The 21,864-nt window shown below is 41.6% G+C and overlaps 1 protein-coding gene across 2 annotated transcripts in view; it reads left to right on the top strand.

The window, feature by feature from the left end:
- lrriq1 (leucine-rich repeats and IQ motif containing 1) overlaps positions 1–21,864 on the top strand; it is a 165,969-nt gene that overhangs the window by 110,293 nt on the left and 33,812 nt on the right. For both annotated transcript variants that reach the window (XM_073059634.1, XM_073059635.1), the window contains one exon: positions 11,894–11,992. In XM_073059634.1, coding sequence (XP_072915735.1) covers positions 11,894–11,992 — 99 coding nt within the window. The remainder of the gene's footprint in view (positions 1–11,893; positions 11,993–21,864) is intronic.

The raw sequence follows: 21,864 nt of genomic DNA on the forward strand, positions 1-21,864 counted from the left end.
ATGGAGTGAACAATGTTAGAATGGCCAGGCTTGGGTGAGATCAAGTGGAGGCTCCAAGTAAGTTTCTAGCAAGCTTTCCTTTTCACCCTTTCTTTGTCTATTAGTTCATAGCTTGTGTGATGAGAATGGGTGCAGGATTGGCGGTATGTTATTTGTGTGAAACGTGGGAACTTTGGGAGACCTCCAGTCTCCCTGTTGACTATATCAACACAAAGTGCACTGAGCTGCAGCTCTTTAGGGACTGTGTTAAGGTCCTGGAGCTGGAGCTTGATGACCTTTGGCTCATAAGGGAGAATGAGGAGGAGGTAGTTAGGAGCTACAGGGAGGTAGTCACCCCTAAGTGGCAGGAGGTGGGTAGCTGAGTGACTGTCAGCAGAGGGAAAGGGAATAGGCAGCCAGTGCAGAGTACCCCTGAGGCCGTTCCCTTGAACAATATGTATACCACTCTGGATACTGTTGGGAGGTGGGTGACGAAAACCTACAGGGGGAAGCCTCAGTGACCAGGTCTCTGGCACTGCGCCTGACTCTGTGGCTCAGAAAGGAAGGGTGGGGGTGGGGGGAGAAGAGGAGTGCAGTAGTAATAGGAGATACCGCAGTTAGTGGAGCAGACAGCAGATTTGGTGGGCAGGAAAAAGAGACCTGAATGGTGTGTTACATAGAAAACGTACAGCACAATACAGACCCTTTGGCCCACAAAGCTGTGCCGAACATGTCCTTATCTTAGAAATTACATAGGATTATTAATAGCCCTCTATTTTTCTAAGCTCCATGTACCAATCCAGGAGTCTCTTAAAAGACCCTATCATATCCACCTCCACCACTGTTGCCGGCAGCCCATTCCACACACTCACCACTCTCTGCGTTTTAAAAAAAAACAAAAAAACAACAACTTACCCCTGACATCTCCTCTGTACCTACTTCCAAGTACCTTAAAACTGTGCCCTCTCGTGCTAGCCATTTCAGCCTTGGGAAAGCCTCTGGCTATCCACACGATCAATGCCTCTCATCATCTTGTAAACCTCTATCAGGTCACCTCTCACCTCTGTCGCTCCAAGGAGAAAAGGCCAAGTTTGCTGAACCTATTCTCATAAGGCATCTTTCTCAATCCAGGAAACATCCTTGTAAATCTCCTATACACCCTTTCTATGGTTTCCACATCCTTCCTGTAGTAAGGTGACCAGAACTGAGCACTGTACTCCAAGTGGGGTCTGACCAGGGTCCTACAGAGCTGCAACATTACCTCTCAGCTCTTAAACTCAGTCCCACGGTTGAGGAAGACCAATACACCGTATGCCTTCTTAACCACAGACTCAACCTGCACAGCAGCTTTGAATGTCCTATGGACTCGGACCCTAAGATCCCTCTGATCCTCCACACTATCCACAACACCCCCACCATTGCTTGGTGCTGGATCTCAAGAGAGGGATCCCAAGGAACTCTTGGGAGACAGTGATTATAATATGATAGAATTTTACCTTGGAGTTTGAGAAGAAGCTGAAGTTAGAAATATCAGTATCATAGTGGAGTAAAGGGGATTACAGAGGCATGATAGAGAAGCTGGCCAAAGTTGATTGGAAGGGGATACTAGCAGGGGCGACAGCAGAACAGCAATGGTTAGAGTTTCTGGAAGCATATTGGAAGGCACAGGATGAACACATACCAAAGATGAAGAAGTATTCTAAAGGGAGGTTGAGGCAACCATGGCTGATAAGGGAAGTCAAAGACAGCATAAAAGGGAAAGGGAGGGCATATAATATAGCAAAAATCAGTGGGAAGATAGAGAATTGGGACGCTTTTAAAAACCAACAGAAGGCAACTTAAAAAAGAGAGAAAAGATGAAATATGAAGGTAAGCTAGCCAATTATATAAAAGAGGATACGAGAAGTTTTTTTTTCAGATATGTAAAGAGTAAAAGAGAAGCAAGAGTGGATATTTCACTGCTAGAAAATGACACTGATGAGGTAGTAATGGCGGGTGAACTTAATAACTATTTTGCATCAGTATTCACTGTGGAAGACACGGGAAGCTTGCCAGAAGTGAGAGTAGTTGCTTTTACTAAGAATAAGTTGCTTAGGAAGCTGAAAGGTCTGAAAATGGATATATCACCTGGACCAGATGGACCCAGGGTTCTGAAATAGGTGGCTGAAGTTGTTGTGGAGGCTTTAGTAATGATTGTTTAGGAATCACTAGATTCTGGATTGGTTCCGGAGGACTGGAAAGTTGCAAATGTCACTCCACTCTTTAGGAAGGGAGGGAGGCAGAAGAAAGGAAATTATAGGCCAGTTAGCCTGACTTCAGTGATTGGGAAGATGTTGGAGTCCATTACTAAGGATGAGGTTTCGGGGTACCTGGAGACACGTGATAAAATAGGCCAAAGTCAGCATGGTTTCCTTAGAGAAAATCTTGCCTGACAAATCTGCTTGAATTCTTTGAAGAAACGACAGACAGTGGAATTGATTTACTTGGATTTTCAGAAGGCCTCTGTCAGGGTGCCGCACATGAGGCTGCTTAACAAAATAAAAGACCTGTTGTATTATAGTAAAGATACTAGCATCAATTGAAGATTGGCTGACTGGCAGGAAGGAAAAAGTAGGAATAAAGGGGGCATTTTCTGGTTGGCTGTTGGTGACTAGTGGTATTCAGCAGGCATTCGTATTGGGACCACTTCCTTTCATGTTTTATGTCAATGATTTTGATGATGGAATTGATGGCTTTGTGGTTAAGATGGAGAGTGACATAGTTAATTCAGAAACAAAGGTTCTGAACTTAAAGAAGGGTAACTTTGAAGGTATGAGACGTGAATTAGCTAAGATAGACTGGCAAATGATACTTAAAGGGTTGACGGTGGATATGCAATGGCAAGCATTTAAAGATCGCATGGATGAACTACAACAATTATTTATCCCAGTTTGGCCAAAGAATAAACCAGGGAAGGTAGTGCACCCGTGGCTGACAAGGGAAATTAGGGATAGTATCAAGTCCAAAGAAGAAACATATAAATTAGCAACAAAAAGCAGCACACCTGAGGACTGGGAGAAATTCAGAGACCAGCAGAGGAGGACAAAGGGCTTAATTAGGAAAGGGAAAAAAGATTATGTGAGAAAGCTGGCAGGGAACATAAAAACTGACTGTAAAAGCTTTTACAGATATGTGAAAAGAAAAAGATTGGTCAAGACAAATGTAGGTCCCTTACAGTCAGAAACAGGTGAATTGATCATAGGGAACAAGGACATGGCAGACCAATTGAATAAGTGCTTTGGTTCTGTCTTCAATAAGGAGGACATAAATAATCTTCCGGAAATAGTAGGGGACCGAGGGTCTAGTGAGATGGAGGAACTGAGGGAAATACATGTTAGTAGGGAAGTGGTGTTAGGTAAATAAAAGGGATTAAAGGCAGATAAATCCCCAGGGCCAGATGGTCTGCATCCCAGAGTGCTTAAGGAAGTAGCCCAAGAAATAGTGAATGCATTAGTGATAATTTTTCAAAACTCCTTAGATTCTGGATTAGTTCCTGAGGATTGGAGGGGGGCTAATGTAACCCCACTTTTTAAAAAAGGAAGGAGAGAAAAACTGGGGAATTGTTAGTCTGACATCGGTGATGGGGAAAATGCTAGAGTCGGTTATCAAAGATGTGATAACAGCACATTTGGAAAGAGGTGAAATCATCGGTCAAAGTCAGCATGGATTTGTGAAAGGAAATTCATGTCTGATGAATCTTATAGAATTTTTTGAAGATGTAACTAGTAGAGTGGATAGGGGAGAGCCAGTGGATGTGGTATATTTAGATTTTCAAAAGGCTTTTGACAAGGTCCCACATAGGAGATTGGTGTGCAAACTTAAAGCACACGGTATTGGGGGTATGGTATTGATGTGGATAGAGAATTGGTTGGCAGACAGGAAGCAAAGAGTGGGAGTAAATGGGACCTTTTCAGAATGGCAGGCAGTGACTAGTGGGGTACCGCAAGGCTTAGTGTTGGGACCCCAGTTGTTTACAATATATATTAATGATTTAGACGAGGGAATTAAATGCAGCATCTCCAAGTTTGCGGATGACACGAAGCTGGGCAGCAGTGTTAGCTGTGAGGAGGATGCTAAGAGGATGCAGGGTGACTTGGATAGGTTAGGTGAGTGGGCAAATTCATGGCAGATGCAATTAAATGTGAATAAATGTGAGGTTATCCACTTTGGTTACAAGAACAGGAAAACAGATTATTATCTGAATGCTGGCCGATTAGGAAAAGGGGAGGTGCAACAAGACCTGGGTGTCATTGTACACCAGTCATTGAAGGTGGGCATGCAGGTACAGTAGGCGGTGAAAAAGGCAAATGGTATGTTGGCATTCATAGCAAAAGGATTTGAGTACAGGAGCAGGGAGGTTCTACTGCAGTTGTACAAGGCCTTGGTGAGACCGCACCTAGAGTATTGTGTGCAGTTTTGGTCCCCTAATCTGAGGAAAGACATTCTTGCCATAGAGGGAGTACAAAGAAGGTTCACCAGATTGATTCCTGGGATGGCAGGACTTTCATACGAAGAAAGACTGAATCGACTAGGCTTATACTCACTGGAATTTAGAAGATTGAGGGGGGGGATCTTATTGAAACGTATAAAATTCTAAAGGGATTGGACAGGCTAGATGCAGGAAGATTGTTTCCAATGTTGGGGAAGTCCAGAACGAGGGGTCACAGTTTAAGGATAAAGGGGAAGCCTTTTAGGATCGAGATGAGGAAAAACTTCTTCACACAGAGAGTAGTGAATCTGTGGAATTCTCTGCCACAGGAAACAGTTGAGGCCAGTTCATTGGCTATATTTAAGAGGAAGTTGGATATGGCCCTTGTGGCTAAAGGGATCAGGGGGTATGGAGAGAAAGCAGGTACAGGGTTCTGAGTTGGATGATCAGCCATGATCATACTGAATGGCAGTGCAGGCTCGAAGAGCCGAATGGCCTACTCCTGCATCTATTTTCTATGTTTCTATGTTTAAGTTCACAGACAATATGAAGATGGGTGGAGGGTCAGTGTTGAGGAACCATGGAGTCTGCAGAAGGGCTTAGACAGATTGGAAAAATACAAAGAAGTGACAGATAGAGTTTAGTGTAGGGAAGTCATGCACTTCGGTAGAAGGAATAAAGGCATAGATTATTTTCTCAAGGTGGATAAAATTCAAAATCCATGGTGCAAAAGAACATGGGAGTCCTTGTGCAGGAGTTCCTTTCCCTTCAAAGCTACTGCCTGACCCACTGAGTTCCTTCAGTTTTTTTAAGTGTTGCTCCAGCTTCCAGCATCTGTAGTCCTTTAAGTCTCTATACAAGTCCAGAGCTTAGCAAAAATTTAACTTGTACATGACAAGATATCAAAACATTGGAAATATTCTCAGATTACCCGATAGAATTTCAACATTGTATCTCAACCATGGTTTATATGCCTCAGGAGAATTGCTTCCATAAGTCTTGGAATACTCAGGAAAGGGAGAGAAAAAAATTAGCTGGCAAGTAATTTATTCCATGTCTCTCAATATGCCTTTTGGCTACTGGCCCATTGGAGCATCCACGGACGTGTCATTGAATTGGCACTATTCTGCTTTCTAAGCAAGAAGGGTACTGAATGTTAGGAAAAAAATACAGAAACAAAGCTTAAATATAGAAAATTTTGCTTCACAATAAGAAAACTAAACATTAATCTTACTTCTTTTTTCACAGTTGCTACTTGAAGTACTATTTCATTATTTTGTATATTTACATTAATGGTTTAATTTAAATTGTAAGTTTAAATAATTACTCATTTTCAGAAATGTACCCTAAAAGTGCAATAATTCACTGAATCACAAGCCACAGTTAATTGATTACAATACTTTCTCTGTGCACTGCATTCATTATGTGCCACTGTTACAATACAACTATCATGTTGCTCTGACTGAGCGATCAATCACACTAGTTATATCTAACAAGTCACATCTGTAAATCCTAGCAGACCAGAAATGATTAGAGTACTATCTTCAAAGTTGTACAGTATGGAAGCAAACTTCCACTATTTGCTAAACAAGCATCTCCAGCTGAGCATTCTGTATACCTTGTAACTGCCCCATCACTTTTGCTTGTAGCAGGATGTTATTTGCTGCTCTCATCACTGACGTCACTTGTGGCTCAGTTGGCTCTGAGGTGGAAGCTCCTTGGTTTAATTTCCAGCTAACATGATGCTTTAGTCCAATTTGGCGATGAATTGTGATCATTATCTTAAGTTTTGAAGTGCTGCAAATACTGCAAAGTGATGATCCTGGTGCATAAAGAAGTAGTGTGAATTTTGCAGGGGACAGTTGGGTTGGTTGTTGAACACAACGATCATTTGTCATGTGCTTATAGAGCTGGTAAATAATTATGACAATCAATGTGCAAATCTAACTTCACTTTACTTTTTGTCGCATGTGAGGTGTTTCACTTTGATAGGGCAAATGCAAGGAGTCACTACACTGTTAAGGGTAAGACCCTTAACAGTGTTACTGAGCAGAGAGATCTTGGGGTCCAAGTTCATAGCTCCATGAAAGTGGCTACACAGATCGATAGAGTGGTTAAGAAGACCATTGAATGTTTGCTTTTATTATTTGAGGCATTGAGTTCAAACTCCAAAAGGTTATGTTGCAAATTTATAAATCACTGGTTAGGCCATATCTGGAGTATTGAATACAGTTCTGGTCTCCTCACTATAGAAAGGATGTGGAAACTTTGGAGAGGGTGCAGAAGAGGTTTACCAGGATACTGCCTGGTTTAGAGGGTGTTTGCTGACACGAGAGCCTGGACAAACTTGGGCTGTTTTCTTTGGAGTGCTGAAGGCTGAGGGGAGATCTGGTGGAGGTTTATAAGATGATGAGATGTACAGATAGAGTAGACAAGGTGTATCTTTTTCTCAGGGTAGAAATGTCTAATACTAAAGGGCATGCATTGAAGGTGAGAGGGGTAAGTTCAAAAGGGATGTGAGGGGAAATTTTTTATTCAAAGAGCAGTGGATGCCTAGAATGCACTGCATAAGTATGGTGGTAGAGACAAATACATTAGAGTCTTTGAAGAGACATTTTGATAGGCATATGAATATGAGGAAGATGGAGGGATATGGACATTGTCTAAGTAGGAGGGATTAGTTTTTTGGGGGGAGGGGTTGATTTACTTTTCAGCGGGTTCAGCACAACATTGTGGGCCGAGGGGCCTGGTCCAGAGCTGTACTGTTCTATGTTTTCACTGTAGCCAGATGCTCTCTTGTTCCAGGGAGATTCAACAGCCTTCAGCAACAAGAAGACCCTCCCACGTAACTTACTAGTTAATTGTTATTTGTGTGTTACTGCAGTTTTCAGACTGTTGTGTATCAGTGTGAGACAAGCAGCAGTGCTGTAGATATCACGTACAAAATGCAGGAGGAACTCAGCAGGTCAGACAGCAGCTAGAAGAGAGGAATAAACAGTCGATGTTTCAGGCTGTGGCCCTTCACCTGGACATGAAAGGAAGGGGGAAGAAGCCAGAATAAGGTGGGGGATGGGGAAGGATTAGAAGCTGGTTGGTGATAAATGAAACCAGTTGAAGGGGAAGATAGGTGGGTTAGGAAAAGGGGATGAAGTAAGGAGCTGGAAGGTGATAGGTGGAAGAAATAAGGGGCTAAAGAAGAAGAGATCTGATTGGAGAAGACAGCGGACCATGGAAGAAAGAGAAAGGTGAGGGGCAGCAGAGCGGGTGCCAAGGTCAGGGATGAAAATGCATTATGGAGAAAAAGAGAAGGGGAGGAGGGAAAACTTACTGGAAGTTAGAGAAACCAATGTTCATGCCATTACGTTGGAGGCTACCCAGGCGGAATATGAAGTGCTGCTCCTCCTTCCTGCATGTGGCCTTATTGTGGCTGTAGAGGAGACCGTGAACTGACATGTTGGAAGTTGAAAATTTAAATCCCTAGGAAATCCCACCTTTTGCAGGGGATGGGAAAAAAAGTGCTTGAAGAAATGATCCCCCAGTCTATGTCAGGCCTCACCAGGAGCACAGGATTCTGTTGATAAGCCCAAGAAATGCACAGGTGAAGTGCTTTCTCACCTGGAAAGACTGTTTGGGTCTCTGAATGGCAATGAGGAAGAAGTTGTAGTGACATGTAACACTTGTCCCTCATGCAGTGATAAGGGCCAAGAGAGAGATCAGTAGGGAGGGATGAGTGGACAAGGGAGTCGCACAGAGCACAAACCCTGTGGAAAGTGGAGAGTGGTGGTGAGGGAAAGATGTCCTTAAAAGCCTTTGCTTTCAGTTAACCACAACAGCTGATCTTTGGCACGTTTTCCAATATAATATAAGTAATTGACAAAAGCTCAACACTGTTTTCAATCATCATAAAAACCTAATGGTATTAGAATTAGAATTGGGTTTATTACCACTAACATGTGTTGTGAGATATGTTGTTTTGCTGTATGCATGTTATGGTAAAGCACCTGAATGTTGCAATAGTTCCTATTGAAGGCATAATGGAAGTACAGTGAACTGAAAGGTGCTGAGGCTAAAAGAGTAATTGAATTCATCTTAGCATTCAAAGGTGCCGTCATTGAGCTGATTATGTTCTGCAGCTGTTGACCTGGACCACGATTCCTGACATTGACGAAATCATACTGGCTGTAGTGTGCCTGCCTGGAAGGGAATCTATTCCCAAGAGAATACAAGATATCTCTTCTGTTTCCATCTCCTTTGCAATTTCTCCATCTAACCTCAATGCTGTGTTCAAAAGCTTTGGTTTTCAGTTAATTAGATAACCTAATCCTTATGCATGTTTTCCAATTTAATATAATTGACAAAAAGTCCCACTTTGTTTTCAATCCTCATGTAAAAAATCTGATGGTATTAGAATCAGAAGTATGTTTGCTATTATTGACATGTGTGATGAGACTTGATATTTTACAGCAGCAGAATAGAGCAAGATATAAAAATTACTATAAAAAGACATAAATAAATGAACAGTGCAAAAGAGGAATAGTGAGGTGGTGTTCATGGACCATTCAGAAATCTGATGACAGTGGAGGAGAAGAAACTGCTCTTGAAACACTCCTAAAAATTCCAGCTCCTGTGCGTCCTCCCTGATGGTCGCAATGTGAAGAGGGCATGGTGAGGGTCCTTAGTGATGGATGCCACCTTCGTGAGGCACCATCTTTTAGAGATATCCTTGATGATAGCTAAATGGCTTGGATAAAAGAACAATTAAAAGAATAGCAAAAGTAGTACCGGCCACATCAATGGAACCATGGCCAATCAATTTTTCAGCAGAGTGTACAGATGCAGAAGGGTCACTTCCTTACACCCTCAAGAACTTCAGGCGAGCCTGTGCAGATCTTTTTAGGCCTCCTACAACACCATCGAGTGCCTAATAGAGGGGTGGAGATTGGGGCAAGTTATGCTTTGGTCATGTTTTTAAAATCTCTATTGTGGACTTACTTGCTTTGCCATAAGTTCTTTCCAGTCTTTTGGCAAACATTTGTCTGATTGTTAAATTTAAAGTACACAGCTATATTAAAGGGGTTACTGATGCCTCTTTTGTTTTGTGCAGGGTAAGCTTTTTTTATTTTCATGGCTGGACTTCTGAAGGCCTGATCTTTGTCGTCCCCCCCACCCCCCACCCCACCTCAGCCCCAAGAGAGTTTTCTCTCAGACTTTCTTTGTCAGCCATTCTCAGACTTAAGTTTGCTGAATAACTTCTGGGATGCTAGGAAGATGACAAATAACTCTGCATGGCTATGCTTCTAGCTTTGCCTTGCCTGGAGCTCGTGGCTGTGCTAGAGCTACTGCAGATGTATTTGCTTGTGTTCAACGTTCAAAGTAAATTTATTATCGAAGTACCATTATATCACCATATACAACATGGAGATTAGTTTCCTTGCAGGCATACACAGTAACTTCAAGAACCATAATAAAATCAATGAAAGATTGCACCCAATAGGATGTGACAAATAACCAGTGTGCAAGAAAACAAACTGTAAATACAAAAGAAAAAAAGAAATAATAATAATAATTTTAAAAAAATATCGAGAACATTAGATGACAAGTACTTGAAATTGAGCCCATTGGTTGATGGAATAGTACGGTGATGAAGCGAGTGAAGTTATCTCCACTGGTTTAAGAGCCTGATGGTTGAGTGGTAATAATTGTTCCTGAACCTAGCAATGTGGGTCCTGAGGCTCCTGCACCTTCTACCTCACGGTAGCAGCGACAAGAGTGCATGGCCTGGGTGGTTAGGGTCCTTGTTGATGGATGCTGCTTTCCTGTCACAGTGCTTAATGGTGGGGAGGGCTTAACCCATAATGGACTGGACCTTATCCACTTTATGTAGGATTTTCCATTTAAGGGCACTGTTATTTCCATACCAGGCCATGATGCAACCAATGAATATACTCTCCTCCAGACCTCTATCAAAATTTGACAAAGTTTTAGATGTTGCGCTGAATCTTCTCAAACCCCTAAGGAAGTAGAGGCACAAATGTGCTTTATTTGTAATTGCACTTACATGCTGAGCTCGGCAGATCTTCTGAAATGATAACACTGAGGAATTTTTGTGGCCACCTCTTCAAGTGCACTTTCGTAATAACTTCATCCATTCCCTGGCATTGATTTATTTCAAAGGACTATAGCAATATAATGGTAATATTTTGAAGTGGAAAAACAGGATGGAATGGAGAAAGTGAAATGGTGAAATGCCACCCAAAATGATAGCTATGAAGCTAGGAATGAGTGATGAAAGTAATTGTGCAAGCACTCAGATGTGAAATGAGTGTTGCTGGTGCAATGAGAATTGGAAATGATTGTGGATTTCAGGAAGGGGAAGTTGGGGGAATACACACCAGTTCACAATGAGGGACAGCAGTGGAAAGGAGAAGCAGTTTCAAATTCTACCACAACATGCTGGAGGAACTCAACAGACCAGGCAGCATCTATGGAAAGGAATAAACAGTCAACATTTCGGACGAAGACCTTTCATCTGTCCTGAAGGGTCTTGGTCCAAAATGTGGACTGTTTACTCTTTTCCTCCAACATTTTGTGTGTGTTGCTTTAGTTTTCCAACATCTGCAGATTTTCTCATGTTTGTTGTTCAAATTCCTGGGAGTCAGTATCCTGGTTTTAACACTTTGATGCAATTATGAAAAAGGCATGCCATCGTTCTCATTCATTAGAATTCTGAGAAGATTTGTAATGTCTGCTAGAGCTCTTGCAAATGTGAACAGATGTATAATGGAGAGCAATTCTGACTGCTTGTATCACTGCCTAGTAACCTGCATCTAGTAAAGTGCAAGATCGAAAGAGTTTTTGTAGACTCAGCCAGCTCTGTCACAGCACAACTTTCTCCACTATTGAGGACATCCTCAACAGGCAGTGCTTCAAGAAGGTGGCTTTCTTCATTAAAGACCCTCACCTTCTTCTAAGACATGCACTCTTTTCATTACTGCCATTGAGGAGGAGGTATGTGAGCCTGAAACCCACACTCAACATTTTAGAACAGCTTCTTTCCTCTCTGCAGTCAGATTCCTGACGGGTCCATGGACCCATGAACACTGCCTCATTATTCTTCTTTCTTGTAACACTTCTTCTTATGTAATTCTTATGCCTTGCTGTGCTGTACTGTCACAAAACAACACTTTTCATGACATGTGTCAATGATAATAAATCTGATTCTGATTCTGGGATTGGGGGACATGGTCAGTGTGTTATAGCAGATTTGTGAGATTATTGACATGTTTGATAGGATTCAGAGTTCACACGTTTTAATTCCTCGTGAAATTTGTGGAGGGGTAGTAGGTCAGTGAATTTTTCATGTTATAATACAAATCAATGGGTCAGGATGCCCTTTTTGTACATGTATTAATCAGGCTGATTATTTTCTGTTATCCTTTATCCTAGACCCATTAGTGCGATTGGCTTTGTTCAAGAATAAGAAAAGTAAATACCTTCCCACAGAATCATCAAAGAAGATACACGCCAGTGTGAAATATTTTAATGGTAAGCAGAAACAGCAGAATTAAGTTTAGTGATTTGAGAGCCAGATTTTAGATTAATCAGTTATATGCTTTAATTCATGTTGTTGAATCATGGAGTATAAGGTTAAAAATAATTTGCTTCGCCTGTTACATTTCCTGTCCAATAGTTAGTTCCATTGATGCCTATTAACATGTCAACCATTTTGCAACACTGAACTAACGGATTGCATTACAGGGTGCATCAACTTCTGTGTGGATAATACTATTCCAGCTAGGACTATTCATTGTTTCCCAAACAATAAACCTTGGGTCACCATAGACATCAAAGCCATACTGAACAGGAAGAAGAGGGCATTCAGAGATGGAGATAGGGAGGAAAGGAGGCTGGTTCAGAGGGAACTGAGGGAGAGGATCGCCTAAGGCAAGGACTGCTACAGGAGGAAGCTGGAGAGGAAACTACAGCAGAACAACGCGAGGGATGAGTGAAATGGTATGAAAACGATCATAGGATACAAAAAGACCAGAGACCAGGTGATTGAAGGGGACCAGGACAGGACCAATGAGTTAAATGCTTTTTTAACAGGTTTGATGAGGAGGCTTATGTTTAGACCCTCTACAATGCACCACCCCCCATTTCCTCTCTTTTCACCCTTCATCCCTCTCCAAGGACATTGGCGAGCCAATGAGCACAGACATATGGACTGTCACTGCTGAGCAGGGAAGGAGAAAGCTTAGCAGACTCACCCAGGCCAGGCTGTGGGACCGGATGGCATCAGCTCAAATGTACTCAAGGTGTGTGCTACTCAGCTGGGTGTATTATTTCAGTACATCTTTAATCTGAACCTAAACCTGGAAAGGGTTCCTGTGCTGTAAATAAACATCCTGCCTAGTTCCAGTAGCCAAGAAGACATGTCCCACCATGCCCAGTGACTACAGACCGGTGGCACTGACCTCGCATGTTATGAAATCATTAGAAAGACTGATCCTGACACACCTACAGACCATTGTAAATCCATCACTGGACCCTTACAGTTTGCTTACCAACCACATATTGGAGTAGAGGATGCCAGTATCTTCCTGCTTCAATGGGCTTACGCCCATCTGGATGAGCCAACCAGCATGTGAAAATCATGTTATTTGATTTCTTCAGTGCTTTTAACACTATATGACTTACCTTACTAGGGAATAGGCTCACAGGGATGTAGGTGAATGCTCAACTAGTGTCCTGGATTACAGATTATCTGTCCTGATGGTCACAGTATCTGAGATTGCAGAGCTGTCTATCAGATGTTGTGGTTAGCAGCACAGGGGCACCTCAGGGGACTGTCCTGTCCCCTTCTTGTTTACCGTCTATACTTAGGACTTCAGATACAACTCGGATTCCTGCCACCTGCAGAAGTTTTTGGATGATACGGCAGTTGTGGGCAGTATCAGTCAGGGTCAAGAGGCTGAGTACAGAAGAGTGATGGACAGCTTTGTTGAGTAGTGTGTGCTGAATCACTTGCAACTCAACATCACTAAGACAAAAGAGTTGGTGGTGGACTTCAGGAAGGTGAGAACATCCTGCATTCCCATCTCCAACTAGGGAATGAATGTAGAAGTTGGCCGGGATTACAAATACCTGGGAACTCACCCAGACAATAAACTGGACAGACTAAAAATACAGAGACTCTGTACAAGAGGGGACAGAGCTGACCGTACTTCCTGAGGAGACTCTGGTCATTCAACATCTGCAGTACTATGCCGCAGATATTCTGTGACTCAATGGTGGCCAGCATTCTATCCTGCGCTGTGGTCTGCTGGGGCAACTGAAGCAAAGAAGATCGATAAGCTCTTCAGGAAGACTAGTTCTGTTCTGGGGGTGGAACTGGATCCCCTGATAGTTGTGTCTGAGAGGAGGATGCTGCAGAAGTCAGGGAGCATTTTGTACAATCCCTCTCACCCCTCCATGACATCCTGGACAAATAGATAGTAACTGACAGATTCCACCAAGGTGCACCACTGAATGCCACAGGAGATCCTTTCTCCCTGTGGGTATAAGACTCCACAACTCCTCCTCCTTAAGTATATAAACATATGGTTTCATTACACATCTGTATTTTGCACTATTATTTTTAATGCGTATTTTGTATTTTTCATACTTCAATGCTTACATTTTGTATTTTAAAGTATATATTTCTGAATGCGCAACCTTGCAACAATAATTTCCTTCAGGATAAATGAAGTTTTATTTGATCTTATCTTAAAGAAAATGAATTTTTTCCTCTTTTATTTAATATTTTATGAAATCATTGAGTGGAAATAATGTAAATACTGTAAATGAGATAAAAGTTCAATACAGTTGATTCTTGCATCTGTTTCTATATGTAATTTGGACCATCAGTTTTAACAACCCTATTATCCAGAGAAAGGATGGATTCATAGAATTGGAAACTAAACTGTGGTTTGATCTTTTCCGCCATGCATAGTGTACATTGCTGCCCTTTGATATGTTTAGTCCACCTTTAATTGATAAACTGTCGGATCTTCACTAAGCATTGGTTTATAAATTCCTGTAAATTAAACATATACCGGTAACTAAATTATTAAAACTATCATCCTTCCTTTTATTACAGTGAACACATTTCATTTGAACATATGGGGTAAATTTATTCTTTGTTCAATATTCCAATATTTATCTGTAGTATGGAATGTAAATAGCATGAGAGTATTAAAACACACTATATTGTGTACCATAAACCATATTGAATAACTGGAAATTAAAAAAGTATGAGCCTTCCAGCACAATCATAGCTCAACCCTAGCAGGAATGGCAAGGGGTTCATGAAGTGAAATATTCCTCGATAGTTCTGTCCCTTCATAACTTTGAGGTATCCTTGAAGCATATTGATTGGAGGCTCCACCAACCCCAAACAAGACAAGTTTTTATTGAACGGGAAGTAAATTATGACATGGAAAGGAGTGTAAAATGATGTTCTTCATGGGCCCAGTGCCAGTATTATGCAAGCATTCTTATGCATCAAAGTTCTGCCATGCAGGAGCTTGTGTTACAAACTCGAAAAAATCTGCAGATGTTGGAAATCCAAAGTAATCATGTCATCAGGCACAGTAAGATAAGCTTACAAAAGGAAGGTATTTCTTCCATAATCTCCAATCATCATGAACACTGAGGGATTGTAGAGGAAGTGATCTTGGAGGTGATCTGGTTATGTATGGAGTGGAGAAGTGACTCACAAGAGGCTAGTTGGATAAGTGTCTGGAGGAGGTGTTGGGTGGGACTGTTTGAGAAAAAGAGCAGGTATTGGTTGGACAGCCAATTGGTGGGACATAATCACAGGACATGGAAATCATTCTGGGAAGGAAAGACAGACCAAGGATATCAGCACCAGGAGAACAGGAGCATGTGTGTGTATTTGGGAAGGGGGGTAGGGGGGGTTAATGATTTCTTTCACTAAGAAAAATTACCTAAAGAAAAACATGCTCTGGAAACTATGGAACATTTTCGGTCTGAAGTCTCTTGCATCTTCAGAAAATATGCATAGTGTGGGTCCCTTAAATAGCCATCTCTTCAGTTACGGATAATTCTCTCACAGCATTTGCAGGCTCACATGCACAAAGAGTGTACACAAGTGATATTAAAACAGCCATAGAATGCCAGTTGTATTCCCTGATTACATTCAGTGACCTCTGTGCTGCCAATATCATGTTCATAAAAGAGGATCTGCACCTAATCTACAGAGGTGAGTTCTAAATGAAGAGTATCCAAATGTATTTAATAATTGAATTGTTTAAATTTATAAAATACCATTGCAAAACATCAGTTTCTCAGTAGTCATTGTATTTTAAAAAGAAACATTTATATATTCTATAATAATAGAATAGATTTTCTGCCCACAGTACTTAGCCTGGAATCTCCAATAACTGTCTCCCCACCTGGGCCGGACTTTAGGCAGGGCTAGGCTGGGCTGCAGCCCAGGGGCCAGAGCTGCAGAGGGGCCCAAAATAGGTAGCTGTCATCATGGCGGACAAAAAAAATACGAGAGTGGAGCACAGAAAAGAAAAAGAGGACCGTGAGAAAGAAGCATTAAAAAAGACATTGAAATTGACAGAATATTTTAAACCTGTTCTCGATGATGCAGCAGTACCATCGCTCTTGTCACAGTCTGAGACTGGTGGACAAATGGAGACTTGTTCAACAGCTACTGCTAGCACCAGCGTTAGCACAGGACCACCGTCCTTGCCACAGTCAGCAGCTAACGTTGAAGAAGCAGAGAGCATGACTTTGGGATTCCCGACCACAGAGGCCTCCGAACAACCAAGACAGGCTGCCATTAGGGTTAACGTTACCGCTACTGAGAATCCTTACAGCACTGATCCTGCTCACTGGGGAAAGGAAATGTTAGATGATTCAGTTCGAGCATACTGGGCTAAGAAAGGGCCAGAGTCCTGCCAGAATAAGGATGTGGATAACAAAGCTTTGGAACGAGTATACAAACAGCAGAGATATTTTTTGTCCAAATTTCACTTCAAACGCAAGCTGGTAAATGGTGAGTACATATCAAGGCAGTGGCTCTTATATTCCCCTCCCACCGGCTGTGTGTTTTGTTTTGCATGCCACATCTTCAGTGATGGTAACTGTCAGTCCATCTTCCAAACTGGCTTTAGCAACTGGAAACATGCTGTTGAGCGCATAGGAGAGCATGAAAATAGCGAACACCACAGGGAAACGATACAGACCTATGTTACACTAGCATCTGACAGCGAAAGAATAGATACAGAACTGCAAAAGCAGTTCAAGTCAGAGTGTGTCTACTGAACTGACGTATTAAGAAGAGTGGTGGCGGTTGTGAAGTTTTTGGTCGAGAGGGGACTGGCTGTCTGAGACTCCAATGACATATTTGGCAACTTGTAAGTGGCAAAGATATCTCATCTGCAACAGAGCTTTTATGCTTCCTCAGAGAAAAAAAAACTTGCAGGTCATTTTCCCAAATGTAAGCATTGCTTTGAGGCTTTATCTGACTCTCCCTGTCACAAATGCAAGTGGTGAGTGATCTTTCTCCAACCTCAAGCTAGTGAAGAATAGGTTCAGATCCACAATGGGACAGGACAGGCTGAATTATCTTACTCTGATGTCACTTAAACGTGATCTTGTTCGGAAACTGGATTTTAGTGATCTGATCAAGGACTTTGCTGCAAAGAAATCCGGAAGAACTAGTCTTTAACTTTGAAAAACAAGCATATGACTTTGTAAATATCTAGGTTTGTGTGTCAGTGCCGTATCTTTTTTGTGGCAATAGGCTAATAGTTGACTGTTTACAAACCTAGAAAGTAATAAGTGGTCTTTGCTCTACAAGCCATACAGCACAGCAAAAGGTTAGTATGTGCTAGATCTCATTTTTCAGAAGATTGTTGGAGTATTGTCAAGTTTCCTAGTTTGCCGTGGTGCCATCTCTCTTGGCCTTTTTGTCTCTCATTTCCATTTTACTTTCTCAGAACACACAGTTGAGAAAAATACCTAGATAAAAATGCTTTGGCATTGTTTGAGAAATAAGGCCTATGGTATGTGCAGCAATAGCTAAATAGAGGTTTAAGATTGGGTACATCATACTTCGTCTCCCTCATTCCTTTACTAAGCCAACTAAGCCTAGGTTGATTTTTGATGCTTTAGATGCTGTCCTTCAAACTAAGAATCTGCATTACTTTCTGTCCTCCCTCTTAAGGCCTGTAAGTTTATAGCCTACGTATTGTACTAAACCAATGTCTTGGCCCACAGCTTTGATATTTAGACCAGTACAACCGTTGCTCTTGTTCTTGCCTTTTTTTGCTTGGTACAGCGGCATTTTAGTGTCAGCAGGGGCCCATCAGAGCCTCCAGCCCAGGTGCCCTGGCCCCACTAAATCTGACCCTGCTCCCCACATCTGTACATGCCACATCTATATGATACTTACCTAACTCACCTAAAGCATCATGGCTTTGATGATCATTTGAACCATGCCAGCATGTTCAGTACCACATTCAAAACCCCCAGAGAAAGCCTCACCTCAGCTTTGCCCACTGTAAAGTCACAATTATCATATATTACAATTTGTTACAGTATATTGTAATTTGTTACAGTTCCAAGATAATTAAAACTATTAAAATGAAGTAACATTTAAAAACTTGTAAGCAGTATAACTTTTTAAAAAAGTAGACTAAGAACATCTAAAAACGCTTTTTGAAAAATAATAAGCTAAACCAAAATGATGGGGGGAAAAGAGCCAGTCCTGCAATCCCTATTAAATTCCTGAGATCTCAGATCCCATGCCAGGTCCAGTCTGGTGCTGAATCCAAGAGGTAATTCCCTAGCTGAGGAATCCGTGGGGAGTCCTGTGATAGAATGAACTGACAAATTCAGCATTCTGAATTGGTCAGTGCTTTCAAGAACTCTACATTTGGCAGCACGTCATGGGCTTGCTTCCACTTAAAGAGATATGCTCCAGTGATTCCATTCAAAACCTTCAGCATTTACTATAGAATCTGGGCTATTTTAAGTCTCATTACAATTTTGCCTTTATAAATGATTTTTATAATCTTAATTTTATGGATCAATCTCTCCATCTTACAAGGTGGAGCTTTGTTTTCTGAAGACGCCTATATTATACAGCGACATTAAGAAAATGTCCTCACTTAATTTAGGGAAAAATAATTACGCACCTATATCAGACAAAAACTGCAGAAAACCTTCAAGGATTGGGTACCCCTTTAGCTGCTTCACTCAGAGCTGTTACATGCAAGTACATGGTTGAACCCTCCAGCTGCTTCACCCTCCAGGCTGTAACAGGAAGTGTTATGCCATTCAATATAGGGGTTCAATGAAGAGAAAAAGACAGAGTCCTGGGCGGGTCTAGTCTTTGGATTAGGTTGGCTGGGACAACAGTGCAATAAATGCCTTACTCAATTCTAGCTTTTTAATTCTGTTTGTCATACTTACATTTAAACTTTTCAAACAGATATGACTTTGCCAGTTTAAAAAAAAATGAGAGCTTGGGATTATGCAACATACATTTGTTTTAAAGAAAAATGTCTCGAGGCCACCAACTGTCAAATCCAATACTAAGGCAGTTACAATAGAGAGTTAAAAGTGTTGAAATGAGAAAAATTTGTTTATGAAAGCTGTTTTACAATTCGTTTCACATCTGTGCAGGATGGTTATGTGTAATCAAGGAGTGAAATATATAAGTTTGTGAAACTATGGATTTAATGACTCTCTTAGGGTGTAAAACGATAGGTACTTCAAGCAGGTAGATATAGCCGGTAAAATCTAGAAAAGAACTAGAATAACATAAACACATGGAGTTGGATAACTTGGAAAAAATCTGTGTTGTGTTTGCGTTAATCATCTCCAGAAGAAATCCAAACTAATATTTGAAACATAAGACTTCTTGGAGAAAGCAGTAGGGCCTGAGGCATTGGTGATCTCAAGGAGCGCTCTATGGGTCAGAGCCACTTTTCTGGCAGAGTGCAAGCCCAGTTCACAGGATTGCTTCTTAGAGAACTGTAAAATGTTGCAGTAGTTGTGCTATCTATGGACATAGTATTTTTTTCATTTTTGATTTTTAGTTAAATGCTTTTTCACATCCTAAAGTATAAAATTTTAAGACCATAAGGAATAGAAGCGAAATTCAGCCCATCAAGTCTGCGCCACTATTTCATCCTGACAGATCTACTTTTTTCTCTGGACCCCAATCTCCTGCCTTCTCCTTATTTCCCTTCATACCCTGACCAATCAAGAATCTATCAACCTCAACCGTAAATATGCATGAAGACTTGGTCTCATCAGCTACCTATGGCAACAAATTGCACAGATACATCTCTCTCTGTCTAAAGAAATTCCTCATTTCCATTCTAAAAGGACACACCTGTATTTTGCAGCTGTGTCCGCTGGTCCTAGATGCTCCCACCATGAAAAACATCCTCACCACATCCACTATTAAGTGAAGCATGTACAAATTTTCCAAGCAACTAAATTATAATACTGATTTATTGCAGATTTATCATGTAGTCATTTGCATTTTTATTAACCATGCATAGTCTTTGCCCTATAAAAAGGTAAACATTAAAAGTAACTCACAAATATTACACTTCATTACAATTCTGTGTTGTGTGGAAATGTGATTCAAGTTCCTTTGCTCTTTATAACATTTTTATTTCTTTGTCCTATAGTATAACTCAGGTAAAATGACTAAAACGTGATCAGATTGAGACCATGGAAGTCCTTTGAGGCCTCCGTCAAGGTCGATCATGGATGATGCATCCTAGCTGACTAGATATGCAAGCCTGAACAGTACAATATGGAGAGCAAGTTGTTGCACATGTAGCAAGCTCCTACTCTCCACGAATCTGATGAGCCCAAAGGAATGGCAGAGACCGATACAGTTTGGCACCAACAGCATTGCAGGACATGCCAGTCAGCATTAAGCTCAATATAAGACTCCCTCAATATAAGACTCCCTCAGGGACCCCAGTTCCAGTTATTTCCCTCAGAGTGAGTATAACCGCAGCACAGTGGAGGTTTGAGATCGGAGTTTTATTTCTAGATATGCTGTCAACCTCGGCTGACCAGCCCCATCTGCCCAAAGAGGCTGTTTTTAAGGCACCAGAAAGCTACCTTTGCCCCTTCTCCTGTCAGTAGAAACCATTCCACGACACTTAGTTGCTAAGCCACAGGTGAAGGCCAGGAGATGGACTTGGTTGTCAGAAGCAATTTGAGGCACACGCCACTGACAGCATTTAATTGGTAGTGGGAGCTTATTCCCATTACCACTCTCAGTTAAAACAACCTTAAAGAACCATTGATACGTACATCACTTCTAATAAAAATTTGACTCCTTAAAATTTATATTATCATAATGCCAAGAATTCAAAAGGACTTATTATAAATCACTTTGGGATATCCTGAAAGTGGTGTAAATAGAGCTATTAGTAAGTGGGGTGGCACGGTAGCGTAGTGGTTAGCACAGTGCTTTACAATACCGGTGACCGGTGTTCAAATCCTACCGCTGCCTGTAAGGAGTTTGTATACCCTGTAATCACATGAGTTACCTCCCCCAGTCCAAAGACATACCGTTTGGTAGGTTAATTGGTCTTTGTAAATTGTCTCGCTATTAGGCAGTGTGGCTTGAGGGGCTGGAAGAACCAATTTCACACGGCATCACAATAAAAGTCAAGTCACTTTTAATTGTCATTTCAACCATAACTGCTGGTACAGTACATGGTACTGTTTTTTCAGGACCATTGTGTTTATGACAGTACAAAAACTAGACTGAACTACGTAAAAAAAAACACAGAAAAAAAACCTATACTGGACTACAGTCCTACCCAGGACTGCATAAAGTGCACAAAACAGTACAGGCATTACAATAAATAATAAACAAGACAATAGGGCAGCAAGGTGTTAGTCCAGGCTCTGCGTATTGAGGAGTCTGATAGCTTGGGGGAAGAAGCTGTTACATAGTCTGGTCGTGAGAGCTCGAATGCTTCGGTGCCTTTTCCCAGACGGCAGGAGGGAGAAGAGTTTGTATGAGGGGTGTGTGTGGTCCTTTATAATGCTGTTTGCTTTGTGGATGCAGCGTGTAGTGTAAATGTCCATAATGGCGGGAAGAGCGACCCCAATGATCTTCTCAGCTGACCTCACTATCCGCTGCATGGTCTTGCGATCCGAGATGGTGCAATTTCTGAACCAGGCAGTGATGCAGCTGCTCAGGATACTCTCAATACAACCCCTGTAGAATGTGATGAGGATGGGGGGGGGGGGGGGGTGGGAGATGGACTTTCCTCAGCCTTTGCAGAAAGTAGAGACGCTGCTGGGCTTTCTTTGCTATGGAGCTGGTGTTGAGGGACCAGGTGAGATTCTCC

This window comes from Hemitrygon akajei, chromosome 10 (genome assembly GCF_048418815.1).
Source record: "Hemitrygon akajei chromosome 10, sHemAka1.3, whole genome shotgun sequence".
Classification (NCBI taxonomy): domain Eukaryota; kingdom Metazoa; phylum Chordata; class Chondrichthyes; order Myliobatiformes; family Dasyatidae; genus Hemitrygon; species Hemitrygon akajei.